Here is an 18,663-nt window from a genome sequence, read left to right on the forward strand (position 1 = left end):
ATGAGAAAATATCAGAAATATATAATACAGAACACTTGACAATCGATGGCCCAAACACAAAGAATCGCTATCGCTTAAAGAAATCTTATCCATTTGTTTTCTCACTCGCACTCGCATTCACGACCGAGAGACCCCAAGATAACGCACACTAGCTCGCTCGCGTGTAAAGACCAACGAAGAGGCGTGGCTTGCCCCCTCTTTTACAATTACCTTTCGCTTTCATTTTCTCGCTTATTTTTGCAAATACGAAGATACACCTTAGAACATTTTTTATGTATTTTTCAATTATCTACAACTTTTGTTTGAAACTTTTTTCGATTAAATGCCTAGATTCTAAGATACGGCCATTTTTTACCCTTTTTCTCGTAAACGCAACATCGTATTGCAAAAAAATTAGCATCATTCTATTCAGCGACGTCAAATTACCATTGTATCATATTTCAAGGGCCACTTGAACGTCATTCAATTGACTGGACTATAGATAAGGAATTCTGGATGAATAAACTCTTTCCTTTCACCTTGGTATGCACAGCAATTTATTTTCTTGATTTGATAAAGAATAGTTTACCTTGTAATAAATTGAATTAGTGACGCGTTTTGCTGAACTACGTGATATACAGTGAATCGCAGGAATATACGTACCATTAATGTAAATTTTAAACAATTGATATTTTGTGAGATCAATTTTGTTATCATTTATGTAAAATTATATTTTTCTAGGAATAAAATGTTTTTCTGTAATAAAATTTATATAGATTTGAAAGTTGAATAATCCTAGAATAGATTTCTGTGGATAGGAATATTATAAGTTTGTATTACAAATAGTTACCATTATTATTAAAATTGGTATTAATAATAACTGGGATCTGAATTCCAATCCAAAAGGAATTGAGCAAGAAATTGCTCGATTAAAAAAATTAGAAATCGATTGCTTTCTACTCTTTTTCCTGAAAAATAATTTTTAAATTCTAATAATTCTCGCACCGACTTTTTATTTACAAGATGATTCTACGATCTATAATTTTAAGAATTTTAGAATGTATTAATTGTCTAATCAGTGATGATTCTATTGGAAAGGATTGTAAATCCTTGTAAAGGAGAGTTGATACTTGTAATTCGGATAGACATTGAATGATAATTTGGCACGATGTTTTTAATGATACTTCCGATCCGTCCTTCGTTAGTCTTGTACTAATAATTCTTAAAGCTTATTTTGCTATTTATTAAATATTTATTCTGCTTTTATAAAGCATAATTTTTAATAAAATCTGTTAAGTAAGTTCATCAATTTTATCGAAGCAGCCGTACTTCGTCATTTTTCTACTTGTAAGTATTCTCTATTTTTGAAAACCTAGTTTAATCTTCTAGATGAATAGCGAATACTATGGATGAGCCTTCGTTTGGAAGGTCATAAAACTAAGGAAAATATATATTTTTTTGTCTCCAAGTTTACGGTTTGTTCATGGTTTACAGTTCCGACTATGTAAATATTGTCGGAAATATTCCAAACCGACAGTATTTTTTCAGTTCCTTCATCTAATGAAAATTTTTGTTCTAGCATATAGAAAGTTTGGAATTTGTTTTGTATATAATTTACAACATTTCTAATCTCAAATAATTTATCCGACTTATCGCGCATTAAATTATTATTGAAAAAATGCCACATTTGCCATATTTGTATAAATTGGTTATTTATCTGTTATTTATGTTATTAATGTTTTATATTCACTATTAAAAATAATTACTATACTTTTCATTTCATATTTTGTATAAATTATAACGTTACTACCAATTGTGTTTTATCTTTTAAAATTATTTTTATACGTCCTTTGTCATTCAATTAATGAATATTAATTTATTTTACTGGCAAAAAATGCGTAGTGGACAGCGTACGATCTAGTGTGACGTGTTCAGTTGGCTAAGTATTAAGGTAATTTGAAAAGTTCACGGTTTTATTCATAAATGGTGATAACGTATAAATTTCATTCTTAAGTCGAAACAGATCTTAAACTGAAAGAAAAAAAGCGTGAATTTCTTCAAATTGTCTATTACAACTGTAAGTGTATCAAGTCAATAGTAAACTGACTCTTTTGTTCAAGCTTCTTAATTAGAATATACTTAAACTTCACATTCTTATAGTAGTAATTAGAGAAAAGTCACGTTTGGTACACGTTGTGAATTCAGTGCCAAAATATTCAAGGGTTCCGATTGGGAAGATAGATATATACCTATTAGATTTCTAGGTATACGTAAGCACTATGTAAGTTGTAAACCAGAAAGGCTACGTATATACGTTCCTTGGCGGCGTCTGCCAATAATAAATGTAGTTACCGTCTCAAGTGGAATTTATAACGTTAATGCTGCCAAAGAAGGTACTTTATGTTTCTATATCGCTGTATGTATTCATAAAGCTTTTTCAACTTTACCAGAAAATGGTACAACGTTTAAGATTACATTTTATTTTATCTTATATATAACTATATGAAACGGTATAAATCGTATATCTACTTTATATGATTGTTAATCAATTTTTTATTGATTATTTATTTCTTCTTATTTCAGTTGTATGCGGAGTCGGAGTGGATGTGGCGTATCGTCGACATAATATGGGGCTTTACGTTACGTGAGGATAATTCAACATGCGTATACCGTAATTCAATTCACGCATTATCCAGATTCAGAAAAAGAAATATTAAAAAGCTAGACTAGAAACTCAATTGGATGATTCAATTTTGTCTGTATGTTTATTGTCCATTTTTAAATTTTGTCTTCTTATCTACGTAACGAGAGAAAAAAATAATGATAAACAAGTAGAAAATAGGAAAAAACGTAAAACGAACGATGATTTCCAGAGAAGACCAGAGGAAACGTAATGTTATCTTTCTATGCGCAATTTAATTTCAGAGAAAATTTAATTATTACTAGAAGGAAATGGAGGACGAATGAAGTCAAAGAAGGAATGAAATTACCATTTCAATAATGTTTAGACGATTTGAGAAATGACTCAATAAGATAAATTTTCTATTCCTATATATACTGCATATGATAAGTTTGTAATAACTATATACCTTCAATATCATTCAATATCGAAAAGAGTTTTTATTTTTTTGTTATTTATAATGTATCGTATCTATGAGAAAAAATACAAAATATTTTTACAAACGTTAGATGAGATTTTATTCTTCGAAGGAAAATAACTTTAACGTTTATATCAATTTATTATTCTTTATGCATTATACTTCCTAGTCTGATATGAGTACAAAAATAAAAGAATTGAGAATAATATTTGATCTCTTCTACGATATAACGTGAGTTTGTGTAGTAATAAATGTATACTTTAATTGTTAATGCTATGAAAATTAAGATTACTTTATTTTGAAATTCGTGGTATTATAGTACAGAGAAATAGAAGAGTAAATATTTTATGTTATTTCGAAATTATTTTTTGTTTTGTACAGAAAACGACTGTTTTATGTAATTGTAAAGCAATTAACAAAGAACGCCAGTCATTTCGTTTTAATTATTATTTATTTTTGTTCAAAATATCATTTAACCGTTTTTAAAAATGTGTCGGAGAAGGCCATGTTTCGTGCGTTTATCTATTACCATGGCCGCGTTTCGTTCATTTATCTACGCGCCAAAAGAAGTATAACTTTAAAAATATATCTAAATTTATCATTTTTAAATGATCTTATACTATCTATTTATTTCGTTGTATTGTTTCTTGTTTTATAATTAAATTCGTTATCATATTCCCTATCAGTCAATTATTTTACTAATCATATGCTCTGTTTTTAATTATATCTTCATACAGCTTTGTTTCTTTCTGTGTAAATTCATTACTTGGCAATAAAAGAAGATATTTTTTTAATTGCTGTCTTTTTCTTTGAATACATCATTTTATTTAAGTTTACGTCGTTCGTTAACAAAAATTCTTTTATTTCAATGCTATTTAACCATAAACGAAATACACATAATATCTGCATCCACCTGCTGCTATTTAGTTTACGAAAATCAACAAAATTACAATTATTTCATTTCTAATTCTATTTCAGAATTTCATCTATGATGATCTTTTTTCTCGAGATAACCTGGGCCATCACTTTATTTGTACAAATTTGTGTCAGGTACGTTCATTATGTAAAATAAATTGTCTATTATCTCTCTTGCTTGCATGCTAATGAACGTTCAAGGTACAAGAAAAAAACAGATCATTCACATGTAACTTGTTGAATTTTCTTTTGCATTTAAATGTTCGAATCATATTAAGATTCGCGATTTTCTTATTAAACAGATCAGGATTCTTATGAATAATTTTTCAGCAAAGAATATCTATTTTTATTCAATATATCAAAATATTAATCATACTGTGATGACCAGTTTTCACATAATCCTTTAAGAATACGTGACGAATTTGAAGTATTATTCAGAATTTGCAATTAAAGATCCTAGTTACATGAAAAATCAGTTTATTGAAAAGTACAAATTTTCTAAGAATCTAGAAAGAAAGTTATGAGAGAAAGAGAATGGCGGAAGAAGCACTTTCAAAGGCTTCAAAATGAGGTAAGGAAGGATAAAAAAACGAATTTTAAGTTCAATGTGACTCATTCGATATTTTGATCGTTTGTAAGTACTTATCTTATAATAATTATATAAAGAACCGTTAGCCACATCAATGTATAATAGCATAAGATAAAAAAAGATTAGAATATGACAGTAAGACAACATAATTCGTCAAATAGAAAGATCGAGCATTATTGTCTAATATACAAAAACAGAAAAGAAAATAAAACAATAAAAAAGTATGAAAAACCATTAAGTTTATTTTCATACAACTCACAAATGCAAGAGAGCTTAGGGATTGGTTCATCCTTTTTTCTCGTTTTAAATTGTTCGTTCTCATAATTAGGTGTATAGGAATCAGAAGTAGATTCACGGAAAGTTACGTGGCACTCGAGGCTCCGGGAAAAAAACGCAATTCACGTTAATTAATATTATTGTGAATAACCTTGGAGATAGCTGCCCTCGGACTACAGTGGCCGAGGGCTGAAGAGTAAATTGAAGAGATTCATTAAAGCATAGTTTAGTTTTTCTGTAGAAAAAGAGTCAGCAAAGTAAGCTAGCAATTACTACGTTGAAAAGTTTAGCCCAGTTTTCGTTGTATTACCAAAGTAAGTTCGGATAGATGAAAAAAGAGAGAAAAAGGGTACGCAATGATAGAACGATGCTAATTCGGAATCCGCAAGTTCACCAAATTCATCTCATTGTCAGCGAAGAAAAAGATTTGGGTGGTGTATAAACGTGTGTACGTCCAAGAGTACGCCCTCCCGCTCGACTTTAGTTAACGTTTATATGTGTGTCTGTTGGTAAAAAAAGAAGTTGAAAGGGAAACAAGGGCGGCTTTTTATTGACCGACTTAGTCCCATCTATCTCGATCCGACACGTCGCATTTTGGAAGTTTACACCCTTGTCGTAGCCATTTAAAACGCTTTGGTACGATCACTTGATATCCCATTTAGAACTAAAGTAGTTATGAATAATAGGAAAAACATGTTGACTAACATAAAAGACGTAATAAGTCCTTGGTATTCCTAATCTTTATATTCTTTAGCTTTTTAGTTGTATCATTTTTTTTATCGCTTCGCATGAAAACAATACGATATTTCTTGTATTTTTCTTGTTTATTTTTTTGCGCAATAATCATAAGTCAAGTAGAATATATGTTCGTTTAATTGATTACAAAATTAAAAAGATTCTCGTTGACCAAAATTTTTATCAGACACAACTTTTTTTTAGTTTTATATTCATTTTATATATATCGAATCGATAAAAGACGATAGAAGTGGAGAAAAAAAGGAAAATAGGATTCCATTGCTCTTATCTGGCTCTTGTCTAACATAGCTGCAATTTGTAGAATTGCTCTTTAGTACAGTCCATCGTAGATGTGATTTAATTCAAGTACGATGGATTGAATAAAGTGATCCTTTTTCTACGTTAAAACTACTGAAGCATAATCCGAGTGATCGAATGGCCCCACTCGACAAAAGAGCACATATTTTCAACATAATTCACTCGTTAAAATTAATATTTACTTTTTGTTTTCTTTTTTTAGTAAACATTTAGCAAAATACGATTTCCGTTGTTGCTCTATCGATTCGTTAAAAAAAAGAAGGAAGGTTAAAAAGTTGGACAGCATGTTAAATAAAGAAGTAAGCGGAAGAGATAAAATCGCTACTTTTGCTTTTTAGAAATGAGGAGGCTCTTTGTTCGTATTGCTGGTCGCGCGTACTCGCGATAACGAGGGGTTGGCGAAGAACATTATTTTATCTACCACTCTCCTGCATTTTGGCGTGGAAACCGCACAAACTCGAGCTTTCCTATGTCGCGGGTAAGTTAACAAATGGAATGCTTAAATGCGACATGCGTGTAAGTTTATGAGATCTATTTTCCGGCCTTCCCTTAATAAATAATGATGCGCGAATGCTGTGAATAAATATCAAAACCAAGCGCAAACCTTACCAACTGAATCTTTTCGTTGCTTTACGAAGAATTAGCAATCCTTTGTAACAGGAAATATTATTTACTTGTTCAATGTTAATGATTAAAAGCATGAAAAAAAAGAATAAAATAAAGAAAATGAACTTCGTTTTATCGAAGTTTCCATAAGAAAAGTGAATAATCTAATAGAAAAGTTTTCAAAAGCACAAGCCGCGATTAAAATCTAATTGTAAGTTTTCGCGTCCTCGTTGATTCTTACTTCGGACTGAATTTCTTTCTTTCATTTGACTCGAATGAAAAATAAATATACAAGAAAATAGAAGGAAGGAAAAAATGTAACTAAGAAATGAGAAAGAAAGTTTTGCGAAGAATTCTATAATTACAATATATATACGTATACGTATATACCGATGATTAAAATACGTTTAAATTTCCTTTGTAAATGACACGATTTAACAAACCATGTATAAAATATGATTAGGTGTTTTTGGTGATATTACGAAGAATGAATGAACCATTTCTCTGAATAAACTTTATTTTTCAACTTTAGAGCACAGAAACTATCATATTTAAGAACTTCATTAACGATTCATTTTATAAACGAGAGTTGACAATATTCTACTTACAATTAGTTGTTTGTAAGTACACATAAAAATGAATATGGAAATGACGATAGAAACTTTGTGAAAAAGGATATTTATTCAAATTTATTCGAGATAAATATATATTTTTGGATTATCTCCTAATGTTAAGCATTGTGCTGCTTCACTAAATAATTATAGATACTGTTACCCAAACTAATTATTTATTTTTATTTTCAGCTGGCTTGTTAGCAGTTTTATCCTTTTTACATATTGCTTCAAGCATTTTAGAAAGACGTATAGCTTTTCAATCAAACTCTGGTACAGATTCTGTTGGTGAAAGTCTTTTAAATGCAAGGGCCGAAAATTATGATCGCTTCGAAGAAGTTTTGGTAAGCAGATTTGAAAGATAAACAAATAAAAAAAATATCTAGGAAACAAAATTGAAGGAAATTAAATAAGTTTCGAATATATATATTATTGAAAATGATACTAAAACAGAGCGAGGGTCGACTAAAATTTGTATTTATTGTTAACATTATATAAATATACATGTTAAAATGTATAATTCAGTCAAATCGTGAAATTTAAGAAAAGTGCGTTTTAGGGAAAGCATATAAAAAGAATTTTATTATACACTAAAACTAGTAGTTTTAAGAAATAACAAAGTTATGTATGAATTCACAAGAGGTAAATAGTTAAAGTATGAAATCAAAATTTAATTCATCTTTAAAGTATGCTAGTCTTTCTACAACAATGATTGTAGTTATCTGTTCTTAATATTTCCTTTACTTTGAAAATAAATGTGTTATTAGTCATGGTGTTCTATCGGATCTAATCTACGAATAAAATATTAATTTTGTTCTGTTACTATTCGCCTCTTCATGAATTCAAATATTATCTAGTTAAGTATGCAATTCTGCCTTATTTCATGTTTTAATCAGCCGATACAATTATTTCATGAATTAATGGATTTCACGCTTTACTGGTAACAAATATATCATATATAATAATTTAGTAGAAATTATTTACTAAAAAAATTTTTCTGATATAGGTACCAGAAGTATTGGATGACGGTGTATCTGGGCCAACAATACGAATTGGTGACAGCGACGGGGAAATATGACACGAACATCAAACCTCTTGGGTCAGTGACTCCGATGAGGATAGTGAACCTGAACCAAAGATGTGTCAAATAGCTACAGTGTCTTAACTATAAAGTTGTCACAGAAACAGAATAAGATTCTAATTGAAAAATACATTTCTTGATATATTTCGAAATAAAATAAACGAGAGAAAGAGATTAGATATTCTACGTTTTAAAATGAAATTTTTCGGGACATTTTTCGAGAATCATTTTAACAGATCGAAGTCAATAATTGTGTGTCCTAAGAAAAAATTGTATATGTAATGGGAAATAATATAATTAAAAGGTGATATGTTAGGAAAGACTGAGTTATCATGCGTTATAAAAATATATAAACCCTTATAACAACAATCAAATTTGACACACGAAATAGGAAATAGAAAACGAGCACTATCAATGAATAAATAGATTTTAAATAGTCCAACTCATTATGTTTTCTTATAACACTTTTTTTTATCCATTGCGATAAAGTTTAAGAAACAAAATAGAATATATATATAGAATAAATTTTAAATCATATTTAAAAAAAGAATTGTTTAACGCGATATGTGGATTATAAGTTAAATTAATCGTTCGTTAAAAAGAAATTGTACAAATTAAAGCATACGAAGGATAAACATTTGAGTAACAAGTGTTTTTATTAGTTGATATAGAAGTGTATTTCTTACTTATGAAGTCTTTTTTACACAATTTTATAATATAATGAATTCATTTATAATGAATAGAAAAATGCAATGTATTATCACATAATGTACAAAAAATTTATTAACATAGGTGCTGATTCATGAACGTTATGTATTATAGAATATATTATTAAATGCTCGTATACTGGGTGTAATCAAAAGTACGCGGCATAATTTCAGGAATGTAAGTTATATCGAATACATGATATAATCTAAAAAATTATAACATATTTGAACCTGATACAACTAGTGTTTTGTATTTAATTTTAGTCAATAAAATAAACATAATTGTTACACACCAAGATCGTTTATATACTTGAAAATTATAATTTAGAAATTAAGCATTTCTAAACTCACATTAATATAATAATGTTTCTTCCTATATGTGAAGAATTTATTTCTGAAGTTTCGCCGCGTATTTTAAGACTAATTAACGTAAGGCTCTGTGACACAGCCCTGTATTTATTACCATAACATTGATAATAAAACTTGAAAATATATAATTGGTTGTCAACTTATTAAAGGCGCGATAATAATATTATAACTATTATATCGCATATTTTATACATGTGTAAAAGTAATACAAATATATAAAGTCATTCAATATCGAAAATATTTATAATATTATATAAACTTGGTTTACGATAAAATGTCAAAATAATCAATAAGTATAAGATAAAAATGTACTTTATTTTTATTAAGATGAATTGGTAAGTTCTACAACAGATCTCTACATACGTATCTCTTTTAATATATAAGTAATTACTATTAATTTTTAATGCAGAAAATATTATCGATTTTTTTCAATACTGTTATATAATATAATACTGGATATACTACGAAATTATTATTCATTCCTAAATTCTACATATAACTAAATCAATTGCAACACAGAATAACACCAAATTTAAATTTAATCATGTTTTATTAATGCCATATTTTTCTAAAATATTTAATAATTCCAATATTGATGTAAAAATTCACGTTAAAGTTATATTATTATAGGCCAGATGTATACAAAAAAAATTAAAATGGTAACTTTTATATAATTAAAACTAAAATATAATTTTATATAAAAATAATTTAGTGTAATTAAGTTTCTTGAGGTCTCCAATTTTTAATTTCATCTAAAATTTTGATCAATAGTGGATTTCCTCCAAGTCGTTCTATTTCATCTCTAGCTTTTTTATCTAGAGTTTCGAGAACATGCCTTGTATAGGCAAATGATCCAAATTTCTCTAATAAATTTACACAATAACGTTTAACTTCAATGTTTTTAGTCCGTTGCCTTAAAATATCTATATTAAAAAATATTAAGGAATAATAACTTGCAAAAAGAAAAAAAATATTAAATTATTGTAGAGTTTGTGTGTGAAAAAAATAAGTCCCTAGATTGACTGAACTGAGAATTCGAACCCAGATTTTCCACTTTCCGGGTGACTGCTCTATCTATTGAGTTATTCAAGACTTTCAGTCAACTTTTTCACGAATACCTATTTTATTTGAGATAGAGTTACTCGATTTCACATTACTTAATTATATGTCAATTTTTAAAGGATACTCATTATCTGATTATCTTCAGGATGATGTCTTATTGCATGAATAACCGGAAAACTAAATTTTCCTTCAGATAAATCTTCGCAATAACTTTTGTTTTCTATATACTAAAAAAGAAAAATTGTTTAAATTAATATTTTAAAATATTTACATTTAAAAACCAATCTAATGCAAAACATTAGCTCCTATTACAAACTTACTTCTTGACTACACAAATTACAGTAGTCATCTCGTATTTGAAAGTAAAGGCCTATAATTCCTGCTAATTGTGAAAAATTCTCGTTGCAAGTAGAAAATAGTTGCATCAATCTCACCGCCAAATTGAAAAGTCCGCCAGTTTCTATTATTTATTTAAAAATAGATTGGATAAGATTGAAAGAAAACAAAATATGGCTGTATATATATATACTTTTTAAAAACTATCTCACTTTTAATAGTCATATGCTCGTATTCATCTTCAGTTGGACAAATATAATTATCCCTCCAATATATTTCCATTCCCTGACCTCTATGAAGCTCTAAAATTTGCTCCGTGAATATTTGCGTTGCCTAATAAAATAATTGATGTTCGTTAATGTATTGGGTTGGCAACTAAAAGATTGCGGATTTTGTCAATAGATTATTATTAAAATAATCGCATTCACTTAGTTGCCAACTCAATAATATCAAATTTATTGTACAAGTAAGCAAAAAACACATTACAAAATTTATCAATACTACCACTTACTTCTGGATGATTTAAGGCAAGAATCTTCTCTAAAGAAATAAATAAAACGTAATTTGCAGCATTTATGGTACTAGGCACACCAAAAATGGAATGTGCTACTGGAATTCCTCTTCTTAAAATAGAATTATCTTGAATATCATCTAGTCTACAATGAGTAATATTAAATAGTTTAACATCATAGATACCTCTGTAAATAATTATATGTATACGTATATACAATTTAAAAAAATATATTATTTTTTATGAGTTTATTCAATTTATTTAAAGACCTGTAAATATTTTATTAATAAAAATATAGTTACTATGCATATAATTATTTACATTTTATGAAAACAAAAAGAAATTACATATAAATTTATAAAAATAAAATAGTAAAAATATAAAAAGATAGAATTTTTGTCAACTTACAAGAGACTAGAATTATGGAGCATTTGTGTAATATTTCCAACAGCTTGGAGTTTATTATCCGGTATTTTTAACCAATAATTAAAAGCATGTGCTAATTTAGTTCGTATTTTTTTTCCAGGAATTTGAAGAATATAATTAAATGGCTGCAACAATATCTATAAAAAGAAATATATCATTAAATATGATAATTTTTATAATAAATCTTTATCTCTATGTACTATTTAAAATAAATAAATATTATAGTTTTATATATCGCAATTATTACAATTATGATAATTTCAATCTACAGTGAAAGAAATAACGCCCGTTTAGCTTCTACGTTAATATAATAATTTAAAACAAATTCAAGAGATAAATTATTACATTTAATACATTATTTAAAAATATTTTAATTTATAAATTTACACGCGGAAAACATATAACAAGTACTTACTTCGTCTTGCTTCTTATCACCTTTTAATGAATAAGGAGTACCATTGGTATCAACTTCCATGATTTTTATAATTTAAATGCGCAAATCATTTAAGATTCTTTTACTTGTTATTAAATATTAAAAAGAGAATTTTTAATTAACATTTATAAACTTAAAATTCAACAAGTAATTCTTCCGCACAGAAGATTTACTTTTATATTTTATTGATTTCTTTCCTTTTGTTTACTACTGCCGCTGTTAAGAACCAGCAACAACTAACCCTGGTTTCCTAACTACTGGTGAATAAATTTAATATTTTCATTAATCCTGCAACCCCCTTATATAGTCTTGCATGAACTAATTTTTTGTTGAGTTGACTCTAAATAGTACAATTGCCACTAATACCATCTATTGATTAAAAGGACACATTACATTACTTGGAAGTTGAGAAACCGGAAACGTGAGTCCAATATAGGACATTTAAATGTCCCTATATTTTCTGTGTACATGCACAATCTATTAACTTTGCTACAAAATGCATCGTTCGTATAAATGTAATGTTTTTTGAATATGCTTGTTACCATCCATGTTGCTCTGTTTCATTGTTTAATATAGTAGATATTCTACATTTACCGTTAAGTTGGTAAATGTTTATATTTCTAGTCATACTCTATAAAACACATTAAGTTTACGTGATGTACGATTAGATATTTTTAATTAACATTATTTATAGAATTAAACGTTTTTACAGTATTAGAAGCAAAATGAGTACTGGAAAAAGTAATGGTGAAACTGGAAATAGATTGGAGGATCTTAATGTACCTGGGCAAGTCTATTTAAGAGATGCTTTAACAAGTTGTACAGATCCCTTAAAAGCCATAGAACAATTTCAAGTATGTTAAATTAACACCTATTTTGTGCAACTTTAGATTTCATTATTACATATATATTATTCCTTAATGAAAAAAAGATGACGATTTTAATGCAATTCATTTAATATCAAAGCACCGAATTTATTGTTATTCTTAATGTATATTTACGTATATATTTATTTTTGTAATACAGGTAGAAAATGGTATCCTTTTACCTTCGTTGCGACCTATGCTACCTTTACTTGATTTGCATGGAGTTAGACGACTAGATTTTCATGCTTCCGTATTAGAAGAATTAAGAGAGAAACTAGTAAAACGAATAAATGAAATAGGTGCTGAAAGAGCCGACAAAGGATCTACTGTTGGTGATAAAAGACTAAAGGAATTACTTTCTAAAAGCTTTACTGCTGTACGAGTTGCACCATTAAGGCCAGTTGTAATGTGTATATTAAGAAATACTCCATATATCGAAGACAAATATTTACGCACATTAGTTAGAGAAAAGGAATTATATAACGATGCTGATACAGAGGTAAAACGACAGATTTGGAAAGACAATCAAAGTCTTTTCGGAGATGAAGTATCTCCATTGTTCAGTAAATACATAATGGAAAAAGAAAAAATTCTTTTCGATCATAACAACTTGAATAGTCTTTTCTTCAGTCCATCTCCTAAAGTAATTTACACAATAATTATATAATTCGAACTATTTCATTATGTAAAACAATTAATTCACGATAAATTTATATCCATAGGTACGAAGACAAGGAGAAGTTGTTCAAAAATTAGCTCATATGATTGGACATAGTGTAAAATTGTATGATATGGTATTGCAATTTTTACGTACCTTATTTTTACGTACAAAAAACATACACTATTGTACTCTTAGAGCTGAGTTATTAATGGCCTTGCATGATTTAGAGGTAAGACAATAAGATTTTGAATAAAATAAATTTTCGGTTAATATGTCATTTCAAATTTTAAATTAACATGTTTTTTTAGGTACAAGATATCATTTCGGTTGATCCTTGTCATAAGTTCACCTGGTGTTTAGATGCATGTATTAGGGAGAAAAATGTTGATGTTAAAAGGTCTCGTGAATTACAAGGATTTTTAGATAGTATCAAGGTTTGTTAAGCATAGTAATACTTATAATAAAATTTTATATTATATAATAAAAAAGGTAAATAAATTTTAATTTGACATAGAGAGGTCATGAACAAGTATTAGGAGATTTAAGCATGACATTATGCGATCCATATGCAGTGAACTTTCTTGCTAGTAGTGCAATAAAAATATCTCTTCACTTAATTAATAGTGAAGCATTACCACGGGATAATGCTGTTCTTGTACTGTTATTAAGAATGCTTGCTCTAGGCTTATCTGCTTGGCAAATGATTGATTCACAAGAGTTTAAAGAACCAAAACTTGATAGTCAAGTTGTTACAAAATTTGTACCAGCATTAATGTCCCTTATGGTAAATATTATAGATATATTGATAAGTATATAATTTATTTTGATTTTGCATGCATTATAACTTTGTTTTCTATGTCATTTTTATTTGAAATATTATGTAGGTAGATGATCAAATCAGGCAATTGAACTGTAGACTACCACCTGATGAAAGGGAAAGTGCAATTGCTATTATAGAACATTCCGGCCCACCTCCTGATGCATGTCAAGCATATGCGCAATTATCTGGAGTGGCTGCAGTTTTATCAATGTATTACACATTACAAGTAGGTGGTGGAGGTAGTATAGGGAAAGGAAGAGGAGATGCAAGAGGCTTAATGAGAGTATTAGCTACTTTAACAAATTGTCAAGCACAACGTGCATTTGAAGATCCTTTTTTACACACTCTGGTATGTAAAAGAATCACTTGATTTATATAAGAAATTATATGAATGAATCATGTGATTGTATTTATTATTTCTTTTTAGGTTTCACTATTAATACTAAACATGGCTGATGAGTTTTCTAATGAATCATTTTGTACTGTGATATTTGATGAATTCTTTTTGGCAGGTTTAAGCAGAGATAATGTTACGCGTCATTTGTTAAAATTACTTTGGTATATTCATCCAAAATTACCGCCCGCAAGATTACATTCCTTATTAAAAGCTTTACAACCAACTAGTCAGGTATTATTCTCAGTGAATTTTAAATGTATCTTACAAGAAGAATATATGTATATATAATTTTTATAATATCATAATCGTTTCAGCATAGTGAGACTATAGCTTTATATGAATCCTTAAGAGATAAAATAGGCAATCGATCCACGCAAGAAGCATTACCATCATCATCTCAAATAGATACCTTAGGATTAGATTGTCCTTCTTCACCAATTACAGGAGTTCCTACTACATTAACCAATTCACTTTAAATTTTAAAGTTTATGAAATATTGATTAATTAACACTTTTATATGAAAAATAGAATGATTGTCTTTTATATACATTTGATCATGAAACATCGCATTACTTGTATTTCTTATCAATTGATAATAATATACAATCTAAGCATTTTATTAAAATGATGAAGACTAACTACATATATGTGTAGCTTTATTATTTAATTTATAGTCGATATGAAGTCTTCATTATATCTAATCTTTCGTACAACTTATTTATTTGAAAAGATTAATTCATTTACCTTATAACCCCCCTCTCCTATATTTATTTAATTTTAAATATTTCTGAATTATTTGTTAATTCGATTATAAATCTATCTAAATAATATGAATCTAATTTATACGACATTAGTATCATTGAAATATTCATCGATGCTTGTTTCGTTGCTAATAAAGCTTTCAATGGTGGATTTATTATACTTAACCTGAAAATAATTTTCTAATTTAAATTATGTATTGTTTAAATATATATATTACTTCTTAAAATCAATTGGATCTATTATTAGACAAAAGTACTTACATTTTAATAATTATTAGTCCTACAAGAGTCCATTCAGCAGTTTTAAAAACTATGTTTGTAGAAGATAATGAAAAAGTATTTACTAAACCTTTTACAGAGATACAATGGCTACTATCATAAATATATTCCATTACTGAATTACATTTGGTACTTCCAGCTAACATATTCAACAAATCTGGTAATCTGTAATAAAAGCAATAAAGTATAAAAGTTAAAATCAATTTAAAATATGAAACAATTTCAAAAGATGAATAAAGTTAAAATTACATTTTATGAAGTTTGTCCAAAAAGATCTTACGACGTAGTGCTTTAGGTGCAACTGAATCTACTATAGGTAATAGATAAGACGGTTCACTTGGTTCTTTATTTTCTATAATTTTCTCAGGAGGATCTATTATCGTACGTCCATTGTAAAACGCATGTACCTTCGAATAAATATATACTTATATATTTTATCTATATATAGACGAATATACACATCAAATGATTGTTATTTTAAAAATACGACATACCTTTAGATTCATTTTTTCTGCTTCTTTTTCTAATGTAGAAAAATCAGGTAATGGTTTTAATGTATTACTAGATAAATCTATACGATTTTCCTTCTTATCTATTAGTTCTAATTTATTTAATTTTGTACATAACTGTAAATACTTTTCTTGTTGGGTAAAATGTTTCATTAATTCAGACCTTGTACCTAGATTTCCTTGTAGAAAGGAAATAGTATTTTCTGTAATCCATTCTTTAACATTCTTCTCAACATGCATTGTTAACGTATAAAATTTAGTCGACAACTGTTGTAAGTTGTTAGATTTTTTTTTTTTCTTTACATTATTATCGTTCATTTTTTGTAAATTTTCATATTTATCTTTTTCATTTTTAATAGGATATTTTTTGTTGTCTTCTAAGATATTTTCACTTTTTGTTACAATTTCATTAGTTTTCATATCTTCTTTATACTCCCTTTCGACTATTTGTATACTAGACATACTTGCTACTATTTTGTCATGTTCCTCATTATCTGAAAATATCTTAAGATTTTCTCCCAAAATAGGTATTTCATAGCATTTTTGAACAATTTCAGTCTGTTCATTGAAGTTTTCATTACAGCAGTTATTATTTTTAAATAAATTAGGTGCTTTTTTATTTGTCATTGTATTTTGATGATTTTCCAAATTTATATTTTTTATATTATTAGGCACATTAGAATCCTCTGTTCGTATACATTTAGATACACAGTGTTTTGACGATGTATTTTCCAGAACTGTACATTCACTTGATTTAATACATGATACTTTGTCATTACTTTCTGGTAATTGATTGCAAGCACTTGTTACTGTATCTAACATTTTTTTTTCTTCACTTTTGTCAGTAAATTCTATATGTTCATTATCATTTTTTTTTGGAATATCTGAATCGCTTATGAGAACTTCATCTCCAAGCATATCTGTTTTTGAGGATAATAAATGAAACACTGGTATTTTTTCTTTGTCTCTAAACCAAAGAGGACTCGTGAGCATTTGTTGGAGAAGATAATTACATGCTGCATAACAATGTGAACTACAAAAATTCTTTCTCTTTGTAACATCATAAACTTTGTTCCTTTTTGTAGATATATGAAATTGTTGAGTAATTATTACCGTTATAGGATTTTTACAAAGAACGTAACCACATAGTTTCTCTATTGCTCTTTCTTCAATTACATCTTCCATATGACTTCTGTTGATATGTTGCAACTAAGGTATAAGAATAAAATATATAAAAATATTTAAATAAAAATATTATACAAATTAATATAAATACTTACATTTTGAAGGAGCCATTGTGGTTCAACAATGGGTTCTAGAAGTTGTTCAATAATCTTTAAGGCTATAACTTCCAACTGTTTCTTTTTAATAATTACTAACTTCACTTGTGCTTTACTTAACAAAAAATCAAATATTTTATTATATTATTATATAATTAAAATATAATACAATTTAAAAATGAAATTATATACACACCATATTGAAATAAAAAATACTTTTCTATTAGGAGATATAATTAACATATCATTAATATAATAAACATACCTTAACTTCTTCCATTTCTTAACTGGCATTTTTATATGCTATTTTTGGGTATTTGAAATTGATGAAGAATAATTAAAATATTCTGCAGTAGAACACAAAAACTAGATACTTTATTATCTATATATATTCTATATATACTCAATATATTGAATTTATCGATTATTAACGTAACATCAAATTCAGCAATTAACCATTATCAGAGTGAAGTATATCAAATTTCACGTTGTTGTTTTATCCGTGAACACTTCTTTTATCATTTGCAATTAGTAAGTTACAAACGTCCGATACAGTAAAAACTAATGTCTAATGAAAGATGACAAATACGATAAGTGTTTATATCAATTTTCCTAGCTAACCTTATAATAGAAACGTTGTAAAAAACACGTGCTACTTTAGCGACAGACGTGGACAAAATATGAATTAAAAGTGTAATAGAGGAGCAGCGTACTATCACACACCTATAGTAACCGTAGGAACGCTAGCAAAAAACCTTAAAAGCAGAAAAAAATGAATAAGTACTCTTTATTGCTCATTAAAATCTCAATCAAAACCCATAATTGCTCAATTTAATAATTGATTATTTAATTAGCTATTAATAATTGAAAAATCTAAAATTTTTTTCCTATTTTTAAGCAAAGCAACGAAGTTTGCCACAGCAGAAAAAATGAATAAGTGCTCTTAATTGTTCAATATTTGCTCAATCAAAATCCATAATTGCTTACTTTCTAATAATTAATTATTTAATTAGTTATTATTAATTAAAAAAAACAAAA

At 27.6% G+C, this 18,663-nt stretch overlaps 4 protein-coding genes across 6 annotated transcripts in view; 2 read left to right on the plus strand and 2 right to left on the minus strand.

Annotated features, from left to right (window-relative positions):
- LOC106784846 overlaps window positions 1-9,412 on the plus strand; it is a 38,590-nt gene extending 29,178 nt beyond the window's left edge. The window contains exons 2-6 of the mRNA XM_014744792.1: window positions 2,563-2,623; window positions 4,056-4,127; window positions 6,249-6,388; window positions 7,320-7,471; window positions 8,134-9,412. Of these exons, the coding sequence (XP_014600278.1) occupies window positions 2,563-2,623; window positions 4,056-4,127; window positions 6,249-6,388; window positions 7,320-7,471; window positions 8,134-8,205 (497 nt within the window). The 3' untranslated portion in view covers window positions 8,206-9,412. The remainder of the gene's footprint in view (window positions 1-2,562; window positions 2,624-4,055; window positions 4,128-6,248; window positions 6,389-7,319; window positions 7,472-8,133) is intronic.
- Window positions 9,413-9,821: 409 nt separating this feature from the next.
- LOC106784845 (geranylgeranyl pyrophosphate synthase) lies at window positions 9,822-12,389 on the minus strand. Its single transcript, XM_014744791.1, has 7 exons — window positions 12,035-12,389; window positions 11,602-11,756; window positions 11,194-11,338; window positions 10,895-11,015; window positions 10,667-10,806; window positions 10,471-10,573; window positions 9,822-10,207 (listed from the first exon to the last, which is right to left on the minus strand). The coding sequence occupies exons 1-7, from the start codon at window positions 12,092-12,094 to the stop codon at window positions 10,002-10,004; spliced, it is 930 nt and encodes a 309-aa protein (XP_014600277.1). The 5' UTR covers window positions 12,095-12,389; the 3' UTR covers window positions 9,822-10,001.
- A 182-nt stretch (window positions 12,390-12,571) lies between these two features.
- LOC106784861 (negative elongation factor B) lies at window positions 12,572-15,497 on the plus strand. Its single transcript, XM_014744818.1, has 9 exons — window positions 12,572-12,656; window positions 12,765-12,906; window positions 13,079-13,561; window positions 13,641-13,808; window positions 13,888-14,013; window positions 14,094-14,363; window positions 14,464-14,748; window positions 14,827-15,027; window positions 15,111-15,497. The coding sequence occupies exons 2-9, from the start codon at window positions 12,778-12,780 to the stop codon at window positions 15,270-15,272; spliced, it is 1,824 nt and encodes a 607-aa protein (XP_014600304.1). The 5' UTR covers window positions 12,572-12,656; window positions 12,765-12,777; the 3' UTR covers window positions 15,273-15,497.
- Window positions 15,345-18,447, minus strand: LOC106784859 (putative RNA polymerase II subunit B1 CTD phosphatase RPAP2). 3 transcript variants are annotated; one of them, XM_014744814.1, is made up of 6 exons: window positions 17,891-18,447; window positions 17,626-17,740; window positions 16,331-17,554; window positions 16,086-16,243; window positions 15,819-16,001; window positions 15,345-15,723 (listed from the first exon to the last, which is right to left on the minus strand). In XM_014744814.1, the coding sequence occupies exons 1-6, from the start codon at window positions 17,917-17,919 to the stop codon at window positions 15,564-15,566; spliced, it is 1,869 nt and encodes a 622-aa protein (XP_014600300.1). In that variant the 5' UTR covers window positions 17,920-18,447; the 3' UTR covers window positions 15,345-15,563. The 3 variants fall into 3 exon arrangements, with proteins under 3 accessions (XP_014600300.1, XP_014600301.1, XP_014600302.1); XM_014744815.1 differs by having other exon boundaries at window positions 17,626-17,735; window positions 17,891-18,030; XM_014744816.1 differs by lacking the exons at window positions 17,626-17,740; window positions 17,891-18,447 and having other exon boundaries at window positions 16,331-17,378; window positions 17,459-17,547.
- Between the last annotated feature and the right edge of the window lie 216 nt (window positions 18,448-18,663).

Source organism: Polistes canadensis, unplaced genomic scaffold (genome assembly GCF_001313835.1).
Source record: "Polistes canadensis isolate GaletaPanama2010 unplaced genomic scaffold, ASM131383v1 scaffold_41, whole genome shotgun sequence".
Lineage (NCBI taxonomy): Eukaryota > Metazoa > Arthropoda > Insecta > Hymenoptera > Vespidae > Polistes > Polistes canadensis.